At 40.5% G+C, this 26383-nt stretch overlaps 1 protein-coding gene across 1 annotated transcript in view; it reads left to right on the forward strand.

Moving 5' to 3' along the window:
* ABCA13 (ATP binding cassette subfamily A member 13) overlaps positions 1-26383 on the forward strand; it is a 351879-nt gene that overhangs the window by 247449 nt on the left and 78047 nt on the right. Inside the window, exons 50-51 of the mRNA XM_070368866.1 lie at positions 2542-2734; positions 5455-5564. Of these exons, the coding sequence (XP_070224967.1) occupies positions 2542-2734; positions 5455-5564 (303 nt within the window). The remainder of the gene's footprint in view (positions 1-2541; positions 2735-5454; positions 5565-26383) is intronic.

A 26383-nucleotide genomic window follows, 5' to 3' on the forward strand; every position in this document is an offset into this window, starting at 1 on the left:
ATGACAATGATCTGACCAAATTAATATGTTTTTAAAATGTAGATCTAACCAGGTCACTAATCACTGCCTGAAAGCTAAGTCCAAGGTTCTCAGCCAGGCCCTTCAAGCCTGGCAGCTCATGCTCAGGGCCGCTCCATGTGATGTCCCTTCTGTCTCCACCTGTGACATTGGCCCTGATCTCCAGTCTGCGCTGGTCCTTTGCCAGGACGGCCTTCCTCATCTCCAGGACCCTCCCCGTAGGTCCTCCTGCCTCTCCAGCCCAGCATGATGTCCTGCCAGTGTTTCTGTTACAGCTCGCATTTACCATCAGGGCCGTCAGTGTTGTTTTAACGTGTTTGTTCCTCTCCTCTACCTGACTCTATAAATTCCTTGTGCAGGAAATATTTTACACTGTTGCAGTGAATTCCTGGAAAAATAGGAACACCCTACCCTCTGCATCTGGGCGGACAGTTCCTGCAGCCCTCCTAAGTGGACTGTCTCCCGCCTGACTTGGTGCCGGTTCCCTACTGCCCTTGCCCACCCGGCGCCTGCTTACAGCCTGCAGTCCCTCTGTCAGCCTGTGTTGTCTGCCCAGACCCAGGACCACATCAGAACCTACACTCCAGCCACACACGAGTCAGGTTGGGTGGGTTTTGGTCATGGGGTGGGGGGTCAGGGGGAGGTCCCTGTTTGTTGTCTCTCTGGTCTGGAGGCAGTTTCTGCTCTCTATATCCCAGTTGCCAGCTGGGTCTGAGCAGCCACATGGCCCAGGGCAGCGTCTCCCTTCTGATATCAGCTGCACTAAATCCCTGCAAGGACCTGCTGCACCAATGCCCACCAGGCTCCTTCCTCTTGACACAGATGCCGTTTTTCATGATTGTCAGTTGGAGGATGGCCAGGCAGCTCGTTTCTGAGTACAGGGGCATGAACTGCATGTTGTGTTGTGGGGAGGAGGCCAACGGGCAGTGACCTCACTCAGAGCCCCCCACCCACCAGATCCACTTGAGATGAAACCAGTAGATGTGCTGGAGCCCCAAGCCCTAAGAGCAGACTCTCTGGCCTGAGACCAGGCAGCAGGCACAGAGCTGCCCGGTGATGCTAATGAGGAGATGGTCGAAACTGCTGATGGGTCTTGGAAACAGGAAGGGATAAGGTGATGTGTGTCCTGGTGGAGTGAGAGACAGCCTCTGGATGACCAGACAAGGCTGAGGGCCATAGAACGCACCCTCACCTGGGGAAGGGCGCCCAACAGTCAAGGTGAAAGTGTCAAATTCAGTGAGTGTTCGTAAATTGAACACAGCTGCGATACCTTCCCCCAGTCAGTAGCACCTGAAGTCCCCTCAGAACCCCCTGTCAGTCAGCCACACTCTGTTTGCTGTTCAGTCCCTAAGTCGTGTTTTTGCAGCCCCATGGACTGCAGCACACCAGGCTTTCCTGTCCCACTCTATAGACGGATTCATTTCTTATGCTTTTGAACGTTATATAAAATCCATAATATAACACATACTCCTGCATGTGTAGCTGTATTTTCTAATCATCTGTGTTGTGTGTTGAGAAAATTATATGTTTGTCGTGATTTCAGGTATGGAAAAGATAGTACAGGGAAAGGGGCTGGGGGCACTGGAGTCTAGCTCTAGATATTTTATTGTATTTTTAATACTTTTAAAATTTTAAAATAGCTTAAGACTCATAAGAAATAGCAAAATCAGTCCAGAGAAATTCTATGACCCCTTCACCCAGCTTCTCCCAACAATACTGTGATAGGATAAAACACAGTACACTACAATATTACATTGATAAAACAGGAAATTGATGTGGGTGCAACACTATCTCAGTGATCTGTACTCATTTAGTTACTAAAATATTGGCTTATTACAGTTTGCAGAAATTGGGATTTACTCGAAAGGCAAAATGCACCAGAAAAGAAAATCATAAAGATTAGAAAGTGAGCTGGCTCAGATTTAGGGGAAATAAATCAGAGGCGAGAGTTAGCTTTGTGCTCACCTGACAGGTGTCTGTCGCGTGCCTCCCGTGTATTCTTTTACACAATCCAGCGCGTGCTGCGGAACTGTAGCACTTGGAGACTTTCATGTATAATCTAGTTTATCAAGGGGCTTGTTTGCTCCAGGGCTTTCCTGCTGACTCAGATAGTAAATAATCCACCTGTTAATGCAGGAGACCCAGGATCAATTCCTGGGTTGAAAAGACCCCCTGGAGAAAGAACTGGCAACCCACTCCAGTATTGCTGCCTGGAGAATTCCGTGGACAGAGGAGTCTGACAGGCCATAGTCCATGGGGTCTCAGAGTCATACACAACTGAGCAACTAACTCTTGGCTTCACTTGCTCAAAGTGGTCGGACTAGTTGATTTCTTACAACTTTGTGATAAATTATTTGTCCTCTGGCACAAAAGTCTGGCGTGACTTTATTGTTCATAAAATCAGCAAGTGGTTTGAGTTTGGTGTCCATCCGTGTCACCGTTTGGATGATCTCTGACCTTTCTTTCCCCCTTTCCGGCGCATCTCCCAGGTGTGAATTAACTCTGAATTATCTATCCTCCCAGGGGCCACTCTGCCATTCAAGGCACAGTCACATCTTCCAAGGACATAGATGTTGAAAAAGAGCAAGTGAGGGTGCTGAAAGGCAGAACCAGCGGAGACACTCTGGTGCTGTACAACCTCAGTAAGAGTTACAGGGGCTTCTTCAAGAGCACGACCGCCGTGCAAGATATCAGCTTGGGCGTACGCAGGGGAGAGGTAAGAGACTTCTGCCTGTACCTTTTCTTCTGCAAACAGGCCTCAGTCTAATTGTTGATCTTCTCATGTTATTCCCTTAGAATATCTGACATCACAACTGAAAGCATCTGCACATTTTAGGAATCTCTCCTGGATCTGTATAAAGAGTCGGTTGACTTTCGCTAGTGAAAACTCTGCTGACTGATTGATGGGGTTTATCCTCTTTCATAATTTTAAAAATTTAAGTGATCAAGGTTGGTGTTGTTCAGTTGCTAATGCATGGACTGTAGCCCACCAGGCTCCTGTGTCCATGGGATTCTCCAGGACAGAATACTGGAGTGGGTAGACATTCCCTTCTCTAGGGGATCTTCCCAACTCAGGGATTGAACTCGCATCTCCTGCTTGGCCAGCGGGTTCTTTACCAGGGAACCACGAGGGAAGCCCAAGTGACCCAGGACTTTTCATTGTTGTTTGGGTTACAGGGTGACTCTCCATTGAGTGCAAATATTTTATAAATCCGATTAATTAAGGAAAACACTTCTAACTCCTGTTTGAACTTCAGTACTCTTTAAGTGGCCAATTAAGCCATCTAGTAAAATGTTACTCTGAAAAAGTAAAAACTCTCACACACCACAGCTAGCTTAGAGTTGTTTTTCATGAACGTGGCATTAATTCTAGTAGAAGTGTTTTTTCTGAACTGACAGAAGCCACGTAAATTGTTCCTGATGCATGCTTAATGCATAAAGGGAAGTCAGTTCTGGAAGTGATTATTTTTAATTAACTGTTAAAATAAATGAGACTATCTTGCATTCATATTGTTCCAAACTTCTGAGGAATTCAAAGTAGGTTATATGGGTATCTGATTGGTATCAGATAAGTTCTGATTGGTATCAGATTGGTAAGTTCTGCCGTGAGTGGATCTGAGGTAGAGAGGAGCCGAGAGAGGATGGATCCGTGCCTACCCAGGGACATGGCACCCTGCACCGAGGTGTGCGGTCAGACAGGACAGATGTTAAACAAATGTTTTTTTGCAGGGTTTGTGTTTGCTGCTCAACTCTAGGACTAGTATTGTGATTTTTGCCATCTTATGGAATTATTTTTTTACCCTCGCTTAAAAAGTAAGCAACTTCCATTTTGCTATTACTTCTCCATGACTTCTATGTTTGCTCAGTGTAAAGAACCTGCTTGCCAGTGCAAGAGATACAAGTTCAATATCTGGGCTGGGAATGACTCCCTAGAGCAGGAAGATCTTCTGGAGGAGGAAATGGCCCACACCAGTATTTTTGCCTGGGAAATGCCATGGACAGAGGAGCCTGGTGGGCTACAGTCCATGGGGTCTCAAAACAGACATGACTGAATGACTAACCAACAGTTCCTTCTTCGTGGTAGATTTAAGGAGTAAGAAAAAAACCTTGAAAAATGTCCTAAGAGAAATGCTCCAGATATCTTAAATGGTCCAGGATGCATTCATCTTGGGATTCTATTCACTAGGCTTTATTTGAATGTCTGAGTTTAATGACGTAGATGTAAAGAATTGTGCAAAAGCCTACGGAAAACACCGAGATGGCTATGCTGTGCCCCTTTCCCTCCAGGAATTAATAATTGGGCAGGCTGTGGGAGGTCATAAACAGTGCCCAGTGTGATGTAACAGCGGATCAAGGTTGAAAGGCGCAGAGTGAAGTGAATGGTCTCAGAGCCATAAGTCTAGAGAGGGCGGCGGGGGTGGAGCCTGAGAGCAGGGAGGCAGGAATGGGCGGAGTGGGGAGGCAGGAGTGTGAGAAAGAGGGCTCTGCTAAACTTCAACCTCAACCCGGAGGGTAGAATGTGCTCCAATTACCTAATGGTGTTGTACCTGGGGCAGCAGCTCAGGTGTGGTCTGGCTGACAGTGACAGGGGACAGCACAGATCTGCAGCAGGATGGCCCCATGTTTCAGAGGGTAGAAGAGACCCACTAAGGTGGGGAAAGCATAGGTGTTGAAGCAGACTGCTCCCAGAGCTACAAAACAGGGCTCTGTGCTAACTAAGTGGGCTCAGCCACAGGAAACCCAGGATTCAGGGAGCCAGGAAGCCAGCAGTGCCCAGACATCGAGAAACAGGTGTCCTGGAAGGAGGTCAGTAAGGATAAGCGTCTCGGCTTCCACCACAGCATCTCCAGCTAAGAATAGCCTAGGTTCAAGGTAGACACTGGGCTGCAAAAGACAGCAGGGCTGTGTTCCACACAGAATATGACACAGTCATGCAGGAAAAGGTGACCTGACGCTGAGTGAGATCATATGGAAATAGAGGGCTTTCTTCACTAGTTGTCAGGCTTAGGCCATCATCAGAGTTAGAGGACAGAGAGAGGTTCAGAGACAGAGGAAGGCACTGGGATAGTCCTGACTATGATGATGTGACTCCTAAAAATCCTGTGCTAACCAGAGGGATACAGGAACCTGTGATGTGGGCCCCTGTCTTATCAGACAGGATTCAGCATAATTTGTGGTAATTGCACTTACTTGTCATGCTCTTTCATTTTCCAGACGTGAATATATTGTCTGTGAATTAATGCTGAAATTATACCGCTCAAATGTCACAGTGATTTCAGAAGTACTGTGTGAGCTATAAAGTGCTTTATACACTTATTTTATGATTGTAAAAGGCTACAAATAATACAAACCAAAAGTAGCACAAAAGGAGTTGAAAGCAAGTGCCATTTCTGATGTAATTTTGATTTTATGGTCTGTTTCTTTTTCTGCCTTCAGTGCTTTGGGCTTCTCGGGGTGAACGGGGCTGGGAAAACCACCACTTTCAAAATGCTGACTGGGGACCTGCCTCCAAGCTCGGGACACGCCGTCGTCAGGACTCCCACGGGGTAAAGTCCACGTTCCATCACGTTATTGCCTGTAGAGATGATCATCAAATCTAGAGAATCCCAGCCTCCCCCCATCCTGTGCTCTAAAGTCAGAGGAGGTCATTGGCCTCCAAATTTATTTCCAGTGACCACTGCTCACAAGAGGGGAAAAAGGCCTCTAAGAGGGAATGAAATGGACTTGATGTTTCCAGCCAGAGGGTGGTGAAAGCAGCCCGGGGCCACCCTCTTCCAGCAGTGATGCTGGGTGCTCTGCCCCATGGAAGCCGGGCGGGTGGGAGTGGCCGGGGCCGGCTTCTTCTGCTTTGCCACGGACGGGGTGGAGCTTCAGAGGGCTCACTGCAGTGCAGGGGCTGGCAGGGGCGGGGTAGTTTCATTTGTTTTACCCCCAGACTTTGCCTTTCTGGCAGTTCAGCAGTTTTCCGCCTGTCCCATCTGTGTGCCGTGCGTATGTGTCCTAATAACCCTTTAGCTGTTCCCCACGCCCACCCTGTACCCTGCTCTTCTGAGCATCAGTGCTGTACGACAGGTCCCGGCACATATCCTTCTGCTTTTCCTGCTAGAGCGAATTAATTGTAACTTGATAATAGATTTCAGAAACCTCTCATGGAACTGACATAAAGAACGCGACAGGCATTGTGATATGTTCTCTGAGGGTCATTATATAAATAGCCACCAAGTTCTCAGTTTCATAGTCTGTCTACCAGGAATCCTAGAGTTATCTCTTAATAGACTTGGAAGTAATTTGCTTGAGATTTTTATATATAGGTTCAAATAAATTCATGGAAACAATTTCAAAAATATCATAAGTACTCATTAATTAGCTAATTTTTTTTTTTGCATTGACAAATAGTTATCATCCATCTATGACGTGCCAGGCACGAGGAGAACAGAAATTCATCCTCTAATCCTAAAATCCAGTGTTAATATTTGTATGTCTCCTGCTCGTTGTTTATACACAGGTGTCCATGTGTATGGATCTGATTTTATCACTTTCTGCATATGTGTAGGCATGTCAAGTGTAGGTGATTAAATATGTGGGGAGAAGTGTATTTTAAAATCAGACACGATTATAAAGATCACTGTGTAGACTTCATCTACACTTATTCCATGAACAGTTCATAATCCTCTTCAGGAATAGTTATTAAAAGGTTTAATTTTTCACAAGCCTGGTGGGCAGGCAATTTCATTGTTAGATTGATTTGCATTTCTTTAATTACTCGTGAACTTGGCAGAGTGCTTTCCCTATATCTGTCTGTTCCCTAGGGTTTCTTTCTGCCAATCACCTGTCATGACTATGGTTCTTTTTTATAAGGTTGTCTTTTTTACTCATTAGGTAAGAGTTTTTAATATATTCAACTGGCAATATATTCACATATTCAATATCTTCAACGTGCTTTATATGTTTCAAGTATTACCTGTTAGTGGTTCCTTGTATTTTAATTTTGTTATAGACATTCTCAGTTTTGATAAGACAGTTTGTTCTTTTATTCCTTTGTTATTTCTTCCTTTTTGAGTCTCAGGAAATTCTCTTTCTACGATGATAAAGCTATTTTCTTTTCAGAGGCTTCTTTTCTACATTCATGTTTATTATTTGCATGGAGTCTATATTTGAACATATAATCTGATTTTTTTTCCAGTCCAAGATTCCAGTTCCAGTTTGTCTAAGGCCACCTTCACAGCCATGTGTCTTTTGTCTGTTTTTTTCTTTGCACCGAGTTCGCAGCTAGGCTGGGACTCACTTTCCCTTCTTCTGTTTCAGATGTATACTGGTGAGTTGGTCCCTCCTGACTGTTTTCCTAGTTTTTTTCATTTCCAGAATAATTTGGACCACTTTGGTACCTTTATGAGTTATCATTTTTAGAATCATTTTGGTAACTTGTATAAAAGTGTCACAATATTTGAATCTTGATTGGAATGGAGTCAAATTTATTTTATATTTTGAAGAGATTTACATCTCTATGGTAGTTTGTGTTCTTTATCCTTAACTCTGGTACAGAGCCATTCATTCAGGTCATTTAAAAAAGCGTCATTTACTTGTTTTGCACTTTTCTCTGTAGAATCCTTGCATATCTGTTTTAGATCTGCAGTGAATTTGTCCTCATCAGGAGGTAATTCATCTCTTGAAAATGCAAAGTGTTAATTGTGTCAGATTCTGTGCGATCCTGTGGACTGTAGCCTCCCAGGCTCCTCTGTCCGTTGAATTCTCCAGGCAAGAGTACTGGAGTAGGTTGTGATTTCCTTCTCCAGGGGATCTTCCTGACCCAGGGATTGAACCCATGTCTCCCATGTCTCCTGCATTGCAGGTGGATTCTTTACCCACTGAGCCACCTATGTAGTAGTATATATGTCAATCCCAAACTCCTAATTTATGCCCCCCCCACCCTTACCCTTTGGTAACCATTCGTTTCTTATGTCTGTGGATCTATTTCTGTTTTGCATATAAGTTATTTTTTTCAATGTAGAGAAAAAATGTAAAGCTGTTTTCACAATTCACACTGGAGTTTTGACTTTATATTGCATTTATAGTAATAGATTAACTTGAAAATAACTGGTATGTGAATGTTGGTCTTCTCTGCAAACCTTCTATATTTTCCATTCATTGAAACAAATCTAATTCCTTTTAAAAAGTATTTTATTCCATCCAGAATACAATATTTATCCTAGTAATTCATGAAAATCTTCTGTTTCTCCTATAGTAATGCTTCTGATTCCTGTTTCCTTTTTGGTTTCCTTAAAACCATTCAGGCAATGTTCAATGGTAGTGTATCTTACTCACCTAATAATAGTGTTTCTTTTTATTTTTTCCCTCCTCTATTTTTTTATTCCAACTTTATTGAGATATAATGGACATACAGTAGTATCATTTTATAAACCTGTGTAAATTGAAGGAGTACAGCATAATGGTGTACATGTATCATGGAATGGCTTACGTATATCATGAAATTAGTATCACAAATTTAGTGATCATCAATCATCTCATATAGATATAAAAGAAAGAGAAAATTATATTTTCTGTGTGATGAGAATTCTTAAGCTGTCTTCTCTTAACCACCATCATGTATAGCACACAGCGGTGCTAATTGTATTCATCGTGTTGTACATTTACATCCCTAATACTTATTTATCTTATAACGGCAAGTTCGTGCCTTTTGGCTGTCTGCATCAGATTCCCCTTCCCGCCATTCCTGCCTCTGGTGACCCAAATCTCATCTCTTTTTCCATGAGTTTGTCAGTCTGAAGTGTAATTGGCCTATAACACTATGCTAGTTCCTGGTGTGCAGCGTAGTGATTAGCTCTTTCCATACATTACGGCAATATCACCAGGGTGATCGAGTTACCATCTGTCACCACACAAAGTTATTATGTTATTATTGACTATATTCTCCACACTGAACATTTCATCCCTGTGACATATTTATGTCACAAATAAAAGATTGTCGATTATCAATCTGTCCTTTTATTTCTGCAGCACAGTCTATTTTGTCAGGAATTTAAATATTTTATTTGTTAAATTTCATGCATCATTTAACCTTCGATTCATAACAAAACTAGTTGTTTTGTTAAAAAAAATCTGATGTTAAATCCGTACTATTAATTTGTCATTGTTTAGTCATTCAATCGTGTCTGACTCCTGGGACTGGGCTCCTCTGTCCATAGGGTTTCTCAGGCACGAATACTGGAGTGGGTTGCGTTTCCTTTTCCAGGGGATCTTCCTGACCCCAGGGAGGGAACCTCGTCTCCTCTATTGGCAGGCAGTTTTTTACTGCTGAGCAACCATGGAAGCCCTACTGTTAAGTTACTTCTATTTTTTTGTTATTTTGACAACAAAATATTTCTCTCTTCAATGAACCTATTTACTCTATTTCTTTTTTTTTTTTATTTATTTATTTTTTTTAATTTTATTTAATTTTTAAATTTTACATAATTGTATTAGTTTTGCCAAATATCAAAATGAATCCATCATAGGTATACATGTGTTCCCCAGAAGTATAGTTGATGTACAATGCTGTGCTAGTTTCAGGTATACAGCAATTTGATTCAGTTATACATATAGTCACAATTTTTCATAGTCTATTTCAATGTAGGTCACATTACAGAGTATTGAGTAGAGCTCCTTTATTAGTTACCTGTTTTATACATAGTAGTATATATTTATCAATCCTGATTTTCCAGTTTATCTCTTTCCCACCTTCCCGTTTGGTAACCATAAATGTTTTCTACATCTATGACTCTATTTCTGTTTTATAACCTATTTACTTAATTTAAAATTTTAAGTACCTACATGGAGTTATAACTATGATCATCTTAATATTTGTATTTTTCCTCTCTCTGTACCTGTATAGTTGTGATTTTTTCTATTAAATTGTCTTTGTACTTTCCAGACTATGACTGTTTTACTTTAAAAAAGAACGAAAGATCAATTTACTTAGTAATTCAAATGTTTTTCAGTTTCAAATTTATTAAATTTTGTCATTTTTAACAAAGTCACAGATCAGTTTATTTTACCAAAGTTTACAATCGATATTTAAAAAATAGATCTTCCATTTTATTTTGCTTCAGCTGAGAAAATCACACACCAGTTTTTCTAAATAATACCTTCTAAAAAATTCTTGTTTTTAATATTTTATTTTTAAACTTTTTATTTTATATTGGAGTATAGCTGGTTAATAATGCTGTGAGAGTTTCAGGTGCACAGCAAAGTTACTCAGCCATCCTTCCCAAACTCCCCTCCCAGCCAGGCTGGCCCATAACACTGAGCTGAGTTCCTGTGCTCTACAGTAGGTCCTTGTTGGTTATCCATTTTAAACACAGCAGTGTGTACATGTGGCTCCCAAACTCCCTAGCTATCCTTTCCCTCCATTCTCCCCACCACCCCCAGCAAGCCTAAATTCATTCTCTAAATCTCTGTTTTGTAGATAAGTTCATTTGTATACTTTCTTTTTAGTCCGCATTAGGTTCATTTGTATTATTTCTTTTTAGTACACATTAAGGGATGTCATGTGATGCTTCTGTTTCTCTGTCTGACTTCACTCACTATGACAATCTCTAGGTTAAATTTTGTCATTTTTATTAGCCTTTCCATCATACTTTTCTCAGTTTAGTTATGTTGTTTTATTTCTAACTTGATTTGAATGAATTTTAAAATCTTTTTCTTTAAATAAATTATCAAACCAAGTCTATACATATGTTTCTTTGTACAGATTTATTTTAACCTAAAAATTTCATAAGTGATATTATTGCTGTCATTGCTCTGTACATAATATATATAATTTTGATTTCATCTTTCCAAAATTTACTTACAAGGATATTTCTACTATCTCAAAATCTTGTGTTTCTTGGTTTAATGTATTTTTTTAAATGCCTTTTAAAATTTTTAATTGAAGTTATAGAAAAGAACATTTCAATGAATTTTTACAAAAGTGGAATACTTTTGTAATCTGTGTCTCTCTCAAGAAACAGTTCAGGACTTTTGTTCAGTAGTTCAGTTGTAGCCAACTCTTTGCAACCCCATGGACTGCAGCACACCAGGCTTCCCTGTCCATCACCAACTCCTGGAGTTTGCTCAAACTCATGTCCATTGAGTTGGTGATGCCATCCAACCATTTCTTCCTCTGTCATCCCCTTCTCCTCATGCCTTCAATCTTTCCCAGCATCAGGGTCTTTTCTAATGAGTTGGCTCTTTGCATCAGGTGGCCAAAGTATTGGAGCTTCAGCTTCAGCTTCAGCATCAGTCCTTCCAATGAATATTCAGGACTGATTTCCTTTAGGATTAACTGGTTTGTAGTCAAGTGACTCTCAAGAGTCTTCTCCAACACCACAGTTCAAAAGCATAAATTCCTCAGTGCTCAGCCTTCTTTATGGTCCAACTCTCACATCCATACATGGCTACTAGGAAAACCAAAGCTTTGACTATATGGATCTTTGTTGGCAAAGTAATGTCTCTGCTTTTTAATTAATGCTGTCTAGGTTTATCTTAGCTTTTCTTCCATGGAGCAAGCATCTTTCAATTTCATGGCTGCAGTCACCATCTGCAGTGATTTTTGAGCCCAAGAAAACAAAGTCTGTCAGTGTTTCCATCGTTTCTCCATCTATTTGCCATGAAGTGATGGGACCAGATCCATGATCTTCATTTTTTGAATGTTGAGTTTTTCACTCTCCTCTTTCACTTTCATCAAGAGGCTCTTTAGTTCCTCTTTGCTTTCTTCCATAAGAGTGGTGTCATCTGCATATCTGAGGCTACTGATATGTCTTCCAGAAATCTTGATTCTCGCTTGTGCTTCATCCAGTCTGGCATTTCCCATGATATACTCTGCAAACAAGCAACGTGACAGTATACAGCCTTAACATACTCCTTTTCCAATTTTGAACCAGTCCATTGTTCCATGTTTGGTTCTAACTGTTGCTTCTTGACCTGTATACAGGCTTCTCAGGACACAGGTGAGATGGTCTGATAGTCCCATCTTCACAGGACTGTACCCCTTAAATCCCTATCCAGTCATTTTTCCCCTTCAAAGCTAACTCCAATTATATTTTTTTAATGTAAATTAGTATATTATTATAAGGCAAGCTTTTATCACTAAGACTCTGACCACGACCCAGAACTTTGGCAGGTAACCCAGAAGCCAGTGTGCCTGCCCTGTACCAGCGACATCCCCTCTATGTAGAGGATCCTGTGTGGCTTTATCTCCTGAGATTGCCCTGGACACAAGCGTTTAGACTTGCTCATTTGTAAAGATCTCATAGGACTTTTCAGACTCTCAGTTTACAGGTCCCCTCTTCCTTTCTTTCTTTTCTTTCTAATCTGCCTTTGATCCTGGGCCGTTGGATTTGGAGAGAGCTGCCTGTGGATCACACGATTGCATACAAATGATGTGGCCTGATGTGATGTTCTGTCCTGTTTCTTACAAGTTGCTGCTGGGTCCAGAGTTATAATCAGTCTTTGGGTCTGTCCTTTGGCACAAGTAAGCAGGAGGTAGTATTTTCGTGTTTTGATTTTTCATCAGGAAGCATATAATATTTGGTCTTGTCACCTTTTTTGATGCCTAATGCCAAGGTTAATGCATTAATTCATTGGAGATTGCAAAATGGTTATGTATTAACTTGTCATTTTGTTTTCATTTACTAAATGGAATAATTTTATAAGTAGTTTCTGTTCCTATATTTTATTTCACTACCCAGAGGTATATTTCACATAAAAAAAGAACAGATAAATGCTTGCTTTTGTTTTTCATTTCTATCTATTCAGTTTTCAAGATAACCAATTCCAATCACCCTGAGAGGTGAAAAATTAGGAGTTGTTTGCTTGTTTGTATTTGGTTGTATTATTCTAATTTTATTCTGATAGATTTAGAATATATCAGACATTTACTTGTGTTTCATTATTCCTTTCGCTTCTTAAGATGGCATTTTTCCTACCTCTCCCCATTCCTCCAGTCTGGCTTCCTTATCCTTTAACTAGGAATGATGTTCTTAGATGTCGGAGATTCAGAGAGGTCTGATATCCAGCAGCTGGTGTGCACTCCTCATGCAAGGACTGTTCCCATTCTTGGCTTCTGTGAGGACAGTTGGAGACCTGAAATCATATCTGTCTTACTCCAAAGACTGTGTGTCCATTTGTTCTGCCATCTATTGGCTCTTGTTTGCTTTGTTGTTTTTAATTTAATTTTTGCTTTATGTTATAGTTGATTTGTATGGGCTCTTAACTGTTATAATCATTGCTGTCTGTGGACAGAGACTTCATTAAACTTCAGTGAGTCTGTGACAATTGATTAAAAAGTCAGTATTTGGAACTAATTATGTTCAAGAACAGAGAATAGAAAGAACTGATAAGTTGAGTGAGTGAGTGAGGTCTGTGGAGGTAGGGTTGTAGATCCCAGTTGTCACCCCGAAAGGGAACCGAGCCCTGTGCACCTGAGGCTCTCGGGTGGTGCATCGCTCATTTTCCTATGCAGCCATACGAGTGAAAGGTGCTTTTGCTGCTTCTGCGGTGCCCTTTCCCCTCCAGTTTCTCTGTTTACACACACATGTGCGCTCAGTTGCTCAGCTGTGTCCCACTCTCTGTGACCCCATGGACTGTAGCCCACCAGGCTTCTCTGCCCATGGTGATTCTCCAGGCAAGAATGCTGGAGTGGGTTGCCAGTTCCTTCTCCAGGGAATCTTCCTGACATAGGGATCAAACCCGAGTCTCCTACATTGGCAGGTGGATACTTTGCCATGGAGCCACCAGGGAAGACCCAAATAGCACAATATTACTGCTTATCTGAACATGAGGTACACATGTGCTCACTGGCTAAGTATACATGGCCAAAAGGATCAGAATTTCAAAAGAAAACAAAAGTATGGGGTTCATTTTATCAGCCCTGCAAGGCTGACTCTCTCCTTAATAATCCCATTCCATCATTTGTCAAGTAATTGGAAAATGAAATTCAAATAGCTGATCTTGAAAGGAAGAATAAATTTACATCCTTATAATGGTCTGTAAGACCCTTATTATGCTACATATCTGTGTAATTAGTTTAATTATAACTAGGTCACACTTGCATTCATTTTATTTTTAACCTTGATTATTTGTAATGTTAATTGTACATTGGTATTCAAGGGAGTAAATGGATAATTAGAACACAATGGAATTTTTAACAATTTAGGGAGTTGGTATATACCTTTTATGCCTAGGAAGCTCATAATTTAACTGTTACCTAATTGAAACACAGCAATTCATTCATTTGTTAGATTAGGGTTCCTTTGGCCTCTCCTTTGAAATTATGTTATCAGAAACAGTTGTGTTTTCCAATTTATTAATTTCTGTGATTCAGTTCAGTTCAGTTCAGTCACTCAGTCCTGTCCGACTCCTTGCGACCCCATGAATTGCAGCACGCCAGGCCTCCCTGTCCATCACCAACTCCCAGAGTTCACCTAAATTCATGTCCATCGAGTTGGTGATGCCATCCAGTCATCTCATCCTCTGTCGTCCCCTTCTCATCCTGCCCCCAATTCCTCCCAGCATCAGAGTCTTTTCCAATGAGTCAACTCTTCACATGAGGTGGCCAAAGTATTGGAGTTTTGGCATTAGCATCAGTCTTTCCAAAGAACACCCAGGACTGATCTCCTTTAAAATGGACTGGTTGGATCTCCTTGCAGTCCAAGGGACTCTCAAGAGTCTTCTCCAACACCACAGTTCAAAAGCATCAATTCTTCGGCACTCAGCCTTCTTCACAGTCCAACTCTCACATCCATACATGACCACAGGAAAAACCATAGCCTTGACTAGATGGACCTTTGTTGGCAAAGTAATGTCTCTGTTTTTGAATATGCTATTTGGTTGGTCATAACTTTCCTTCCAAGGTGTAAGTGTCTTTTAATTTCATGGCTGCAATCACCATCTGCAGTGATTTTGGAGCCCCCAAAAATAAAGTCTGACACTGTTTCCACTGTTTCCCCATCTGTTTTCCATGAAATGGTGGGACCGGATGCCGTGATCTTAATTTTCTGAATGTTGAGCTTTAAGCCAACTTTTTCACTCTCCTTTTTCGCTTTCATCAAGAGGCTTTTTAGTTCCTCTTCACTTTCTGCCATAAGGGTGGTGTCATCTGCATATCTGAGGTTATTGATATTTCTCCCAGCAATCTTGATTCCAGCTTGTGCTTCTTCCAGCCCAGCGTTTCTCATGATGTACTCTGCATGTAAGTTAAATAAGCAGGGTGACAATATACAGCCTTGATGTACTCCTTTTCCTATTTGGAACCAGTCTGTTGTTCCATGTCCAGTTCCAACTGTTGCTTCCTGACCTGCATATAGATTTTTTAAGAGGCAGGTCAGGTGGTCTGATATTCCCATCTCTTTCAGAATTAGCCACTAGAGAATGCCAAGCTTGAGAATATGATGTGATTATTATGATTTGGTTTAAAGCGGTATAACGGCAGCAGTCACTAAGTGGAACACTGCAGGCCAAACCCCACCCTCCCTGTCCTTACCTGAGCACAGTGTTCAAGTGCTGACCAGCTCCATGTCGTGGGCTTGGCTTCCTCCACCTTATCTCATAATTGTAACAACCTTGAGAGGAGGCTGCTACCCTAATTTGAGGGAGAAAGAAGCTGAGATTCAGAGGACTTGAGCGGAGGACAGAAGGCAGACTCCCGGGAGGAGCAGAGGACATGAATCCATGCTCATAACATATTGTCAGCAAATAACTGATGGTTGGAATCTAGGCCCATTATTGGGACAGCAGGCCAACAGGAGACTGAGGTGCTGACTCCGAGCCCAGCTGGCCTGACCTGGTCCCTCCTGGAATAAGCTCAGATTTGGAGGCTTCTCAGCAGGTGTAAATCAGCTCTGGGAAAGGACCCTGTGCATTGCTGAATGTGTTTATGTCATATCCTGTCAGCATTGTGGAGGCTGTGCCATTTTTTTTGCTGGTCCTACTGATAGATGATTAAAGTAAAAGATAAAAGATAAAGTTAGTCACTCAGTCGTGTCCGACTTTGTGACCCCATGGACTGTAGCCCACCAGGCTCCTCTGTCCATGGAATTCTCTAGGCAAGAATACTGGAGTGGGTTGCCATGCCCTCCTCCAGGGGATCTTCCCAACAGGATCCCAATGGGATCGAACCCATTGACTCTTTTTACATAGTGGAGAAAAGGAAAATCCTGTTTGCGTTTTTCCTTTCAGTTCACCTCTCTTGTCTGTTCTTGATCCTAAGATCAACTTCCTTTCCCACACCCTAATCACTCTGATCCCAATGATAACTTCTGATCCCAGTAATAACTGTATATAGTTCTACATGCTACATATGCTTCCCAGGTGGTGCTTCCGGTTGTTGTTCAGCCACTCAGTCATGTCTGACTCATTGTGACCCCGTGGGCTACAGCACACCAGGACTCCCTGTCCATCACCAACACCGGGAGCCTACTCATGTTCATCGAGTCAGTGATGCCATCCAACCGTCTCATCCTCTGTCGTCCCATTCTTCTCATGCCTTCAGTCTTTCCTAGCATCAGGGTCTTTTCCAATGAGTCAGTTCTTCACCAAAGTATTGGAGCTTCAGCTTCAGCATCTGTCCTTCCAATGAATATTCAGGATTGATTTCCTTTAGGATTGACTGATTTGATTTCCTTGCTGTCCAAGGAACTCTCAAGAGTTTTCTCAAACACCACGGTTCAAAAGCATCAATTCTTCAGTGCTCAGCTTTCTTTATGGTCCAATTCTCACATCCATACATGACTAGTGGAAAAACCATAGTTTTGACTATATGTACCTTGTCATCAAAGTAATGTCTCTGCTTTTTAATATGCTGTCTAGGATGGTTATAGCTTTTCTTCCAAGAAGCAAGCGTCTTTTAATTTCATGGCTGTGATCACTATCTGCAGTGATTTTGGAGCCCCCTAAAATAAAGTCTCTCACTGTTTCCGTTGCTTCCCCATCTATTTGCCATGAAGTGATGGGACCAGATGCCGTAATCCTGGTTTTTTGACTGTTGAGTTTTAAGCCAGCTTTTTCACTCTCCCCTTTCACTTTCATCAAGAGGCTCTTTATTTCCTCTTTGCTTTCTGCCATAAGGGTGGTGTCATCTGCATATCTGAGCTTATTGATATTTCTCCTGGAAACCTTGATCCCACTATGTGCTGCATCCAGCCCTGCATTTCATATAATGTACTCTGCATGTGATTTAAATAAGCAGAGTGACAATATACAGCCTTGATGTAATTCTTTCCCAGTTTGAACCAGTCCATTGTTTCGTGTCCATTTCTAACTGTTGCTTCTTAACCTGCATATATGTTTCTCAGGAGGCAGGTAAGGTGGTCTGGTATTCTTATCTCTTGAAGAATTTTCCACAGCTTTCTGTGATCCACAAAGTCAAAGGCTTTAGCATAGTCCATGAAGCAGAAGTAGATGTTTCTCTGGAATTCTCTTGCTTTTTCTTTGATCCAGCGGATGTTGGCAATTTGATCTCTGGTTCTTCTGCCTTTTCTAAATCCTGCTTTAACATCTGGAAGTTCACGATTTACTTACTGTTGAAGCCTGGCTTGGAGAATTTTGAGCATTACTTTGCTAGCACGTGAGGTGAGTGCAATTGTGCAGTAGTTTGAACATTCTCTGGCATTGCCTTTCTCTGGGATTGGAATGAAAACTGATCTGTTCCATTCCTGTGGCCACTGCTGAGTTTTCCAAATTTGCTGGAATATTGAGTGCATACTTTAACAGCATCATCTTTTAGGATTTGAAATAGCTCAGCTGGAATTCTGTCACCTCCACTAGCTTTGTTCGTAGTGATGCTTCCTAAGGCCTGCTGACTTCACATTCCAGGATGTCTGGCTCTAGGTGAATGATCACACCATTGTGATTATCTGGGTCATGAAGACTCTTTTGTATAGTTCTCCTGTGTATTCTTGCCACATTTTCTCAATATGTTTTGCTTCTGTTAGATCCATATCTTTTCTGTCCTTTATTGTGCCCATCTTTGCATGAAATGTTCCCTTGATATCTAATTTTCTTGAAGAGATCTCTAGTCTTTCCCATTCTGTTTTTTTTTTTTTTTTTTTTTTAGCACTGATCGCTAAGGAAATCTTTCTTATCTCTCCTTACTATTCCTTGGAATTCTGCATTCAGATGGGTATATCTTTACTTTTCTCCTTTTCTTTTTGCTTCTCTTCTTTTCTCAGCTATTTGTAAGCCCTCCTAAGACAACCATTTTGCCTTTTTGCTGTTTCTTTTTCTTGGGGATGGTTTTGATCACCGCCTTCTGTAGAATGTCACGAACCTCCATTCATTGTTCTTCAGGCATTCTGTCTATCAGATCTGATACCTTGGAATCTATTTGTCACTTCCACTGTATAATCATAAGGGATTTGATTCAGGTCATACCTGAATGGTCTAGTGGTTTTCCCTGCTTTATCAATTTAAGTTTGAATTTGGAAATAAGTACTTCATGATCTGAGCCACAGTCAACTCCCAGTCTTGTTTTTGCTGACTGTATAGAGCTGCTCCATCTTTGGCTGCAAAGAATATAATCAATCTGATTTTGGTATTGACTATCTGGGGAAGTCCATGTGTAGAGTCTTCTCTTGTGTTGTTGGAAGAGGGTGTTTGCTATGACCAGTGCACTCTCTTGACAAAACTCTATTAGCCTTTGCCCTGCTTCCTTTTGTACTCCAAGGCAAAACTTGCTTGTTACTCCAGGTATCTCTTTACTTCCTACATTTGCATTCCAGTCCCCTATGATGAAAAGAACATCTTTTGGGGATGTTAGTTCTAGAAGGTCTTGTAGGTCTTCATAGAACCATTCAGCTTCAGCTTGTATGACATTACTGGTCAGGGCATAGACTTGGATTACTGTAATATTGAATGGTTTTCCTTGGAAACACAGAGATCATAATGTCGTTTTTGAGACTGCATTTTGTACTCTTTTGTTGACTATGATAGCTACTTCATTTCTTCTAAGGGATTCTTGCCCACAGTAGTAGATATAATGGTCATCTGAGTTAAATTCACCTGTTCTGCTCCATTGTAGTTAACTGCTAAAATGTTGATGTTCACTCTTCTCATCTCCTATTTGACCACTTCTAAATTTACCTTGATTCATGGACCTAATATGCCAGGTTCCTATGCAATATTGTTCTTCATAGCATTGGACTTTACTTTCACCACCAGTCACATCCACACCTGGTCATTGTTTCCACATTGGCTCAGCCTTTTCATTCCTTCTGGAGCTATTTCTCTGCTCTTCTCCAGCAGCATATTGGGCACCTACTGACCAGGGGAGTTCATCTTTCAGTTTCATCTTTTGTCTTTTCATACTGTTCATGAGGTTCTCAAGGCAATAATGCTGAAGTGGTTTGCCATTCCTTACCCCAGTGGACCACGTTTTGTTAGAACACTCCACCATGATCCATCTGTCTTGGGTGGCCCTACGTGGCATGGCTCAGTTTCATTGAGTTAGACAAGGCTGTGATCCATATGATCAGTTTGGTTAGTTTTCTGTGATTGTGGTTTTCATTCTATCTGCCTTCTGATGGATGAGGATAAGAGGCTTGTGGATGCTTCCTGATGGGAGGAACTGGCTGTGGGGTATACCCAGTCTTGCTCTGATTGGCAGGGCCATGCTAGGTAAATCTTTAATCCAATTTTCTGCTGATAGGTGGGCCTGTGTTCCCTCCCTGTAGTTGGCCTGGGGTCAAACTGTGGTAGGGGCAATGGTGGAAGTCCTGTAATCAAATCCCACTGGGCTTCAAAGTCAAATTCCCCAGGGGTTCTCAGTCCCTTTGCCAGATCAGGTAGGAAATCTGCTGTGGGCCCTAGAACTTTTGCAAAAGTATGAGAACTTTGGTATAATTGTTCTCTAGTTTGTGGATTGTCTGCTCAGTAGCTTTGTGGTGGGGCTAATGGTGAGCTCTTCCAAGAGGACTTATGCCAAACGCCATGCCTCCCAGGTCTGCTGCAGCCAGAGCTCCTGTCTCCTTGGCAGGCCACTGATGACCCATGCCTCTGCAGGAGACACTCAAACACTCAAAGGCAGGTCTGACTCAGTCTCTTGTGGGGGGTCACTGCTCTTTTCCCTGGGTCCTGGTGCATACAAGGATTTTGTCTGCCCGCTCCGAGCATCTCTGGTGGATATGAAGCTTGATTCTAAACACGATTGTACCTCTCCTAGCATCTTGCTGGGGCTTTTCCTTTACCCTTGGATCCAGGGTATCTTTTTTCAGTGGGACCAAACATTCTCTTGTCGATGGTTGTTCAATAGGTAGTTGTGATTTTAGTGTTCTCACAGGAGAAGATGAGTGCACTTAGTGGTAAAGAATCGCCTATATATTTATATATTGCATGTTAAGTATGTTTTTTATATAAAATATATATTAGACATGATAAATATATATATTTAAATATTCCTTTCAGAAAGATATATACCAAATTTTATCTTTCTCAGATATAAATACACTTAAATTATAATACTTATATGAATATTTATATACTGGTAATGAATTTAAAAAATTTTTGATAAAACTCAGATACTGTCATTCACACTTTAGAAAGTGAACAGACTGTCCACAAAAATAGTTTGGAGACTTGAAGAGTTTGCACTTAAAAAAAATGTAGGTCTGATTAGTCTGTATAAATTTCTCTGGCAACAGTAGTTAACTTTTAACCTCCCACTCAAAAAACTTTACCACTGCAATTATTCCCTATTACTAGTACCATGGTGATCATATCACCAAATTTTCCCTGAGATCAGTGTTTAATGTTTCTCTTAGAAACCTAGAAATAATGCAAATATATATAAACATTCATTAGTCAATGGGGAATTATTTATTTAAAAAAATTATTTATTTTAATTGGAGGCTAATTACTTTACAATATTGTGGTGGTTTTTCCCATACATTGACATGAATCAGCCATGGGTGTACATGTATCCCCCATCCTGAACCCCTCTTGCAACTCCTTCCCCATCCCATCCCTCAAGGTCATCCCAGTGCACCAGCCCTGAGCACCCTGTCTCATTCATCGAACCTGGACTGGCAATTTTTTTATACGTCTCAATGCTGTTCTCTCAAATAATCCTGCCCTCGCCTTCTCCTACAGAGTCCAAAAGTCTGTTCTTTATTACATCTATGTCTCTTTAGCTATTTCACATATAGGGTCATCATTACCATCTTTTTAAATTCCATGTGAAGTGAAGTGAAGTTGCTCAGTTGTGTCCGACTCTTTGCAACCCTGTGGACTGTAGCCTACCAGGCTTCTCCATCCATGGAATTTTCCAGGCAAGAGTACCGGAGTGGGTTGCCATTTCCTTCTCCAGGGGATCTTCCCGACCCAGGGATTGAATCCAGGTCTCTCACGTTGTAGGTAGACGCTTTACCCTCTGAGCCACCAGGGAAGCCTTTAAATTCCATATATATGCATTAATATACTGTATTGGTGCTTTCCTTTCTGACTTACTTTGCTCTATATTATAGGCTCCAGTTTCATCCACCTCATTAGAACTGATTCAAATGCATTCTTTTTAATAGCTGAGTAATATTCCATTGTGTATATGTACCACTGCTTTCTTATCCATTTGTCTGCTGATGGACATCTAGGTTGCTTCCATGTCCTAGCTGTTGTAAATAGTGCTGCAATGAACATTGAGGTACACGTGTCTCTTTCCCTTCTGGTTTCCTCAGTGTGTATGCCCAGCAGTGGGATTGCTGGATCATAAGGCAGTTCTATTTCCAGTTTTTTAAGGAATCTCCACACTGTTCTCCATAGTGGCTGTACTAGTTTGCATTCCCACCAACAGTGTAAGAGGGTTCCCTTTTATCCACACCCTCTCCAGCATTTATTGTCTGTAGACTTTTGGATAGCAGCCATTCTGACTGGCGTGAGATGGTACCTCATTGTGGTTTTGATTTGCATTTCTCTGATAATGAGTGATGTAGAGCATCTTTTCATGTGTTTGTTAGCCATCTGTATGTCTTCTTTGGAGAAATGTCTGTTTAGTTCTTTGGCCCATTTTTTGACTGAGTTGTTTATTTTTCTGGAATTTAGCTGCAGGAGTTGCTTGTATATTTTTGAGATTAATTCTTTGTCAGTTGCTTCATTTGCTATTATTTTCTCCCATTCTGAAGGCTGTCTTTTCACCTTGCTTATAGTTTCCTTCATTGTGCAAAAGCTTTTAAGTTTAATTAGGTCCCATTTGTTTATTTTTGCTTTTATTTCCATTACTCTGGGAGGTGGGTCATAGAGGATCCTGCTATGATTTACATCAGAGAGTGATTTGCATTATGTTTTCCTCTAGCAGTACTTTGCCTGGAAAATCCCATGGATGGAGGAGCCTGGTAGCCTGCAGTCCATGGGGTTGCGAAGAGTCAGACACGACTGAGCGACTTCAGTTTCACTTTTCACTTTCATGCATTGGAGAAGGAAATGGCAACCCACTCCAGTGTTCTTGCCTGGAGAATCCCAGGGACGGGGAGCCTGGTGGCTGCCTTCTATGGGGTCACACAGAGTCAGACACGACTGAAGTGACTTAGCAGCAGCAGCAGCAGGAGTTTTATAATTTTTGGTCTTACATTTAGATCTTTAATCCATTTTGAATTTTTTGTGTGTATGGTGTTAGAAAGTGTTCTAGTTTCATTCTTTTACAAGTGGTTGACCAGTTTTCCCAGCACCACTTGTTAAAGAGATTGTCTTTTCTCCATTGTATATTCTTGCCTCCTTTGTCAAAGATAAGGTGTCCATAGGTGTGTGGATTTATCTCTGGGCTTTCTATTTTGTTCCATTGATCTGTGTTTCTGTCTTTGTGCCAGTACAATACTGTCTTGATGACTGTAGCATAGTCTGAAGTCAGGCAGGTTGATTCTTCCAGTTCCATTCTTCTTTCTCAAGATTGCTTTGGCTATTTGAAGTTTTTTGTATTTCCATACAAATTGTGAAATTATTTGTTCTAGTTCTCTGAAAAATACCATTGGTAGCTTGATAGGGATTGCATTGAATCTATAGATTGCTCTGGGTAGTATACTCATTTTCACTATATTGATTCTTCCGATCCATGAACATGGATCCATTTATTTGTATCCTCTTTGATTTCTTTCATCAGTGTTTTATAGTTTTCTATATCTAAGTCTTTTGTTTCTTTGTGTAAGTGAAGTTGCTCAGTCGTGTCTGATTCTTTGCGACCCCTTGGACTGTAGCCTACCAGGCTCCTCTGTCCATGGAATTTTCCACACAAGAGTACTAGAGTGGGTTGCCATTTCCTACACTTTGTTTCGTTTGGTAGATTTATTCCTAAGTATTTTATTCTTTTTGTTGCAATGGTGAATGGAATTGTTTCCTTTATTTCTCTTTCTGTTTTCTCATTGTTAGTGTATAGGAATGCAAGGGATTTCTGTGTGTTGATATTATATCTTGCAACTTTACTATATTCATTGATTAGCTCTGGTAATTTTCTGGTGGAGTCTTTAGGGTTTCTATGTAGAGGATCATGTCATTTGCAAACAGTGAGAGTTTTGCTTCTTATTTTCTAATCTGGATTCTTTTTATTTCTTTTTCTTCTCTGATTGCTGTGGCTAAAACTTCCAAAACTATGTTGAATAGTTGTGGTGAGAGTGGGCACCCTTGTCTTGTTCCTGACTTTGGAGGAAATGCTTTCAATTTTTCACCATTGAGGATAATGTTTGCTGTGGGTTTATCATATATGGCTTTTATTATGTTGAGGTATGTTCCTTCTATTCCTGCTTTCTGGAGAGTTTTTATCATAAATGGATGTTGAATTTTGTCAAAGGCTTTCTCTGCATCTATTGAGATAATCATATGGTTTTTATCTTTCAATTTATTAATGTGGTATATCACATTGATTGATTTGCAGATATTGAAGAATCCTTGCATCCCTGGGATAAAGCCCACTTGGTCATGGTGTATGATCTTTTAATGTGTTGTTGGATTCTTATTGCTAGGATTTTGTTAAGGATTTTTGCATCTATGTTACATCAGTGATATTGGCCTGTAGTTTTCTTTTTTTGTGGCATCTTTGTCAGGTTTTGGTTTTAGGGTGATGGTGGCCTCATAGAATGATTTTGGAAGTTTACCTTCCTCTGCAATTTCTGGAAGTTGGAGTAGGATAGGTGGTAGCTCTTCTCTAAATTTCTGGTATAATTCAGCTGTGAAGCTGTCTGGTTCTGGGCTTTTGTTTGCTGGAAGATCTCTGATTACAGTTTCAATTTCCATGCTTGTGATGGATCTGTTAAGGTTTGTATTTCTTCCTGGTTCAGTTTTGGAAAGTTATATTTTTCTAAGAATTTGTCCATTTCTTCCAAGTTGTCCATTTTATTGGCATATAGTTGCTGATAGTAGTGTCTTATGATCCTTTGTATTTCTGTGTTGTCTGTTGTGACCACTCCATTTTCATTTCTATTTTTATTGATTTAATTCTTCTCCTTTTTTTTCTTGATGAGTCTGGCTAATGGTTTGTCTATTTTATTTATCTTCTCAAAGAACCAGCTTTTAGCTTTGTTGATTTTTGCTATGGTCTCCTTTGTTTCTTTTGCATTTATTTCTGCCCTAATTTTTATGATTTCTTTCCTTTTACTAACCTTGGGGTGCTTCATTTTTTCTTTTTCTAGTTACTTTAGGTGTAGAGTTAGGTGTTATTTATTTGATTTCTCTCCTATTTCTTGAAGTAGGCTTGTATTGCTATGAACCTTCCCTTACTCTGCTTTTACTGTATCCTATAGGTTTTGGGTTGTTGTGTTTTCATTTTCATTTGTTTCTATGCATATTTTGATTTACTTTTTGATTTCTTCTGTGATTTGTTGGTTATTCAGAAGTGCGTTGTTTAGCCTCCATATGTTTGTATTTTTAATAGTTTTTTTTCCTGTAATTGACATCTAATCTTACCACATTGTGATTAGAAAAGATGCTTGAGATGATTTCAATTTTTTTGAATTTACCAAGGCTAGATTTATGGCCCAGGATGTGATCTGTCCTGCAGAAGGTTCCATGTGCACTTAAGAAAAAGGTGAAATTCATTGTTTTAGGGTAAAATGTCCTATAGATATCAATTAGGTCTAACTGGTCCGTTGTATCATTTAGAGTTTGTGTTTCCTTGCTAATTGTCTGTTTAGTTGATCTATCCATAGGTGTGAGTGGGGTATTAAAGTCTTCCACTATTATTGTGTTACTGTTAATATTCCCTTTCATACTTGTTAGCATTTGCCTTCCATATTGCAGTGCTCCTATGTTGGGTGCATATATATTCATAATTGTTATATCTTCTTCTTGGATTAATCCTTTGATCATTATGTAGTGTCCTTCTTTGTCTCTTTTCACGGCCTTTATTTCAAAGTCTATTTTATCTGATATGAGTATTGCTACTCCTGCTTTCTTTTGGTCTCCATTTGCGTGAAATATCTTTTTCCAGCCCTTCACTTTCAGTCTGAATGTGTCACTTATTTTGAGGTGGGTCTCTTGTAGGCAGTATATATAGGGTCTTGTTTTTGTATCCATTCAACCATTCTTTCTGTTATGGTTGGGGCATTCAACCCATTTACATTTAGGGTAATTATTGATGAGTATGAGCCCGTTGCCATTTACTTTGTTGTTTTGAGTTTGAGTTTATACACCTTTTCTGTGTTTCCTGTCTAGAGAAGATCCTTTAGCATTTGTTGAAGTGCTGGTTTGGTGGTGCTGAATTGTCTCAGCTTTTGCTTGTCTGTAGAGCTTTTCATTTCTCCTTCATATTTGAATGAGATCCTTGCTGGGTACAGTAATCTGGGTTGTAGGTTTTTCTCTTTTATCACTTTAAGTATGTCCTGCCATTCCCTTCTGGCCTAAAGAGTTTTTATTGAAAGATCAGCTGTTATCCTTATGGGAATCCCCTTGTGAGTTATTTGTTGTTTTTTCCCTTGCTGCTTTTACTATTTGTTCTTTGTGTTTGATCTTTATTAATTTGATTAATATGTGTCTTGGTGTGTTTTGCTTTGGATTTATCCTGTTTGGAACTCTCTGGGTTTCTTGGATTTGGGTGGCTGTTTCCTTCCCCATTTTAGGGAAGTTTTCAACTGTTATCTCCTCAAGTGTTTTCTCATGGCCTTTCTTTTTGTCTTCTTCTAGGGCTCGTATGATTCGAGTGTTGGGACATTTGACATTGTCCCAGAGGTCTCTGAGATTGTCCTCATTTCTTTGAATTCTTTTTTCCTCTCTGCTTCATTTATTTCTACCATTCTATCTTCCACCTCACTTATCCTATCTTCTGCCTCCGTTATTCTACTGTTGATTCCCTCCAGAGTGCTTTTGATTTCAGTTATTACATTATTCATTAAATATTGACTCTTTTTTATTTCTCCTAGGTCCT

The sequence above is a fragment of the Bos mutus genome, chromosome 4 (genome assembly GCF_027580195.1).
Source record: "Bos mutus isolate GX-2022 chromosome 4, NWIPB_WYAK_1.1, whole genome shotgun sequence".
Taxonomy (NCBI): domain Eukaryota; kingdom Metazoa; phylum Chordata; class Mammalia; order Artiodactyla; family Bovidae; genus Bos; species Bos mutus.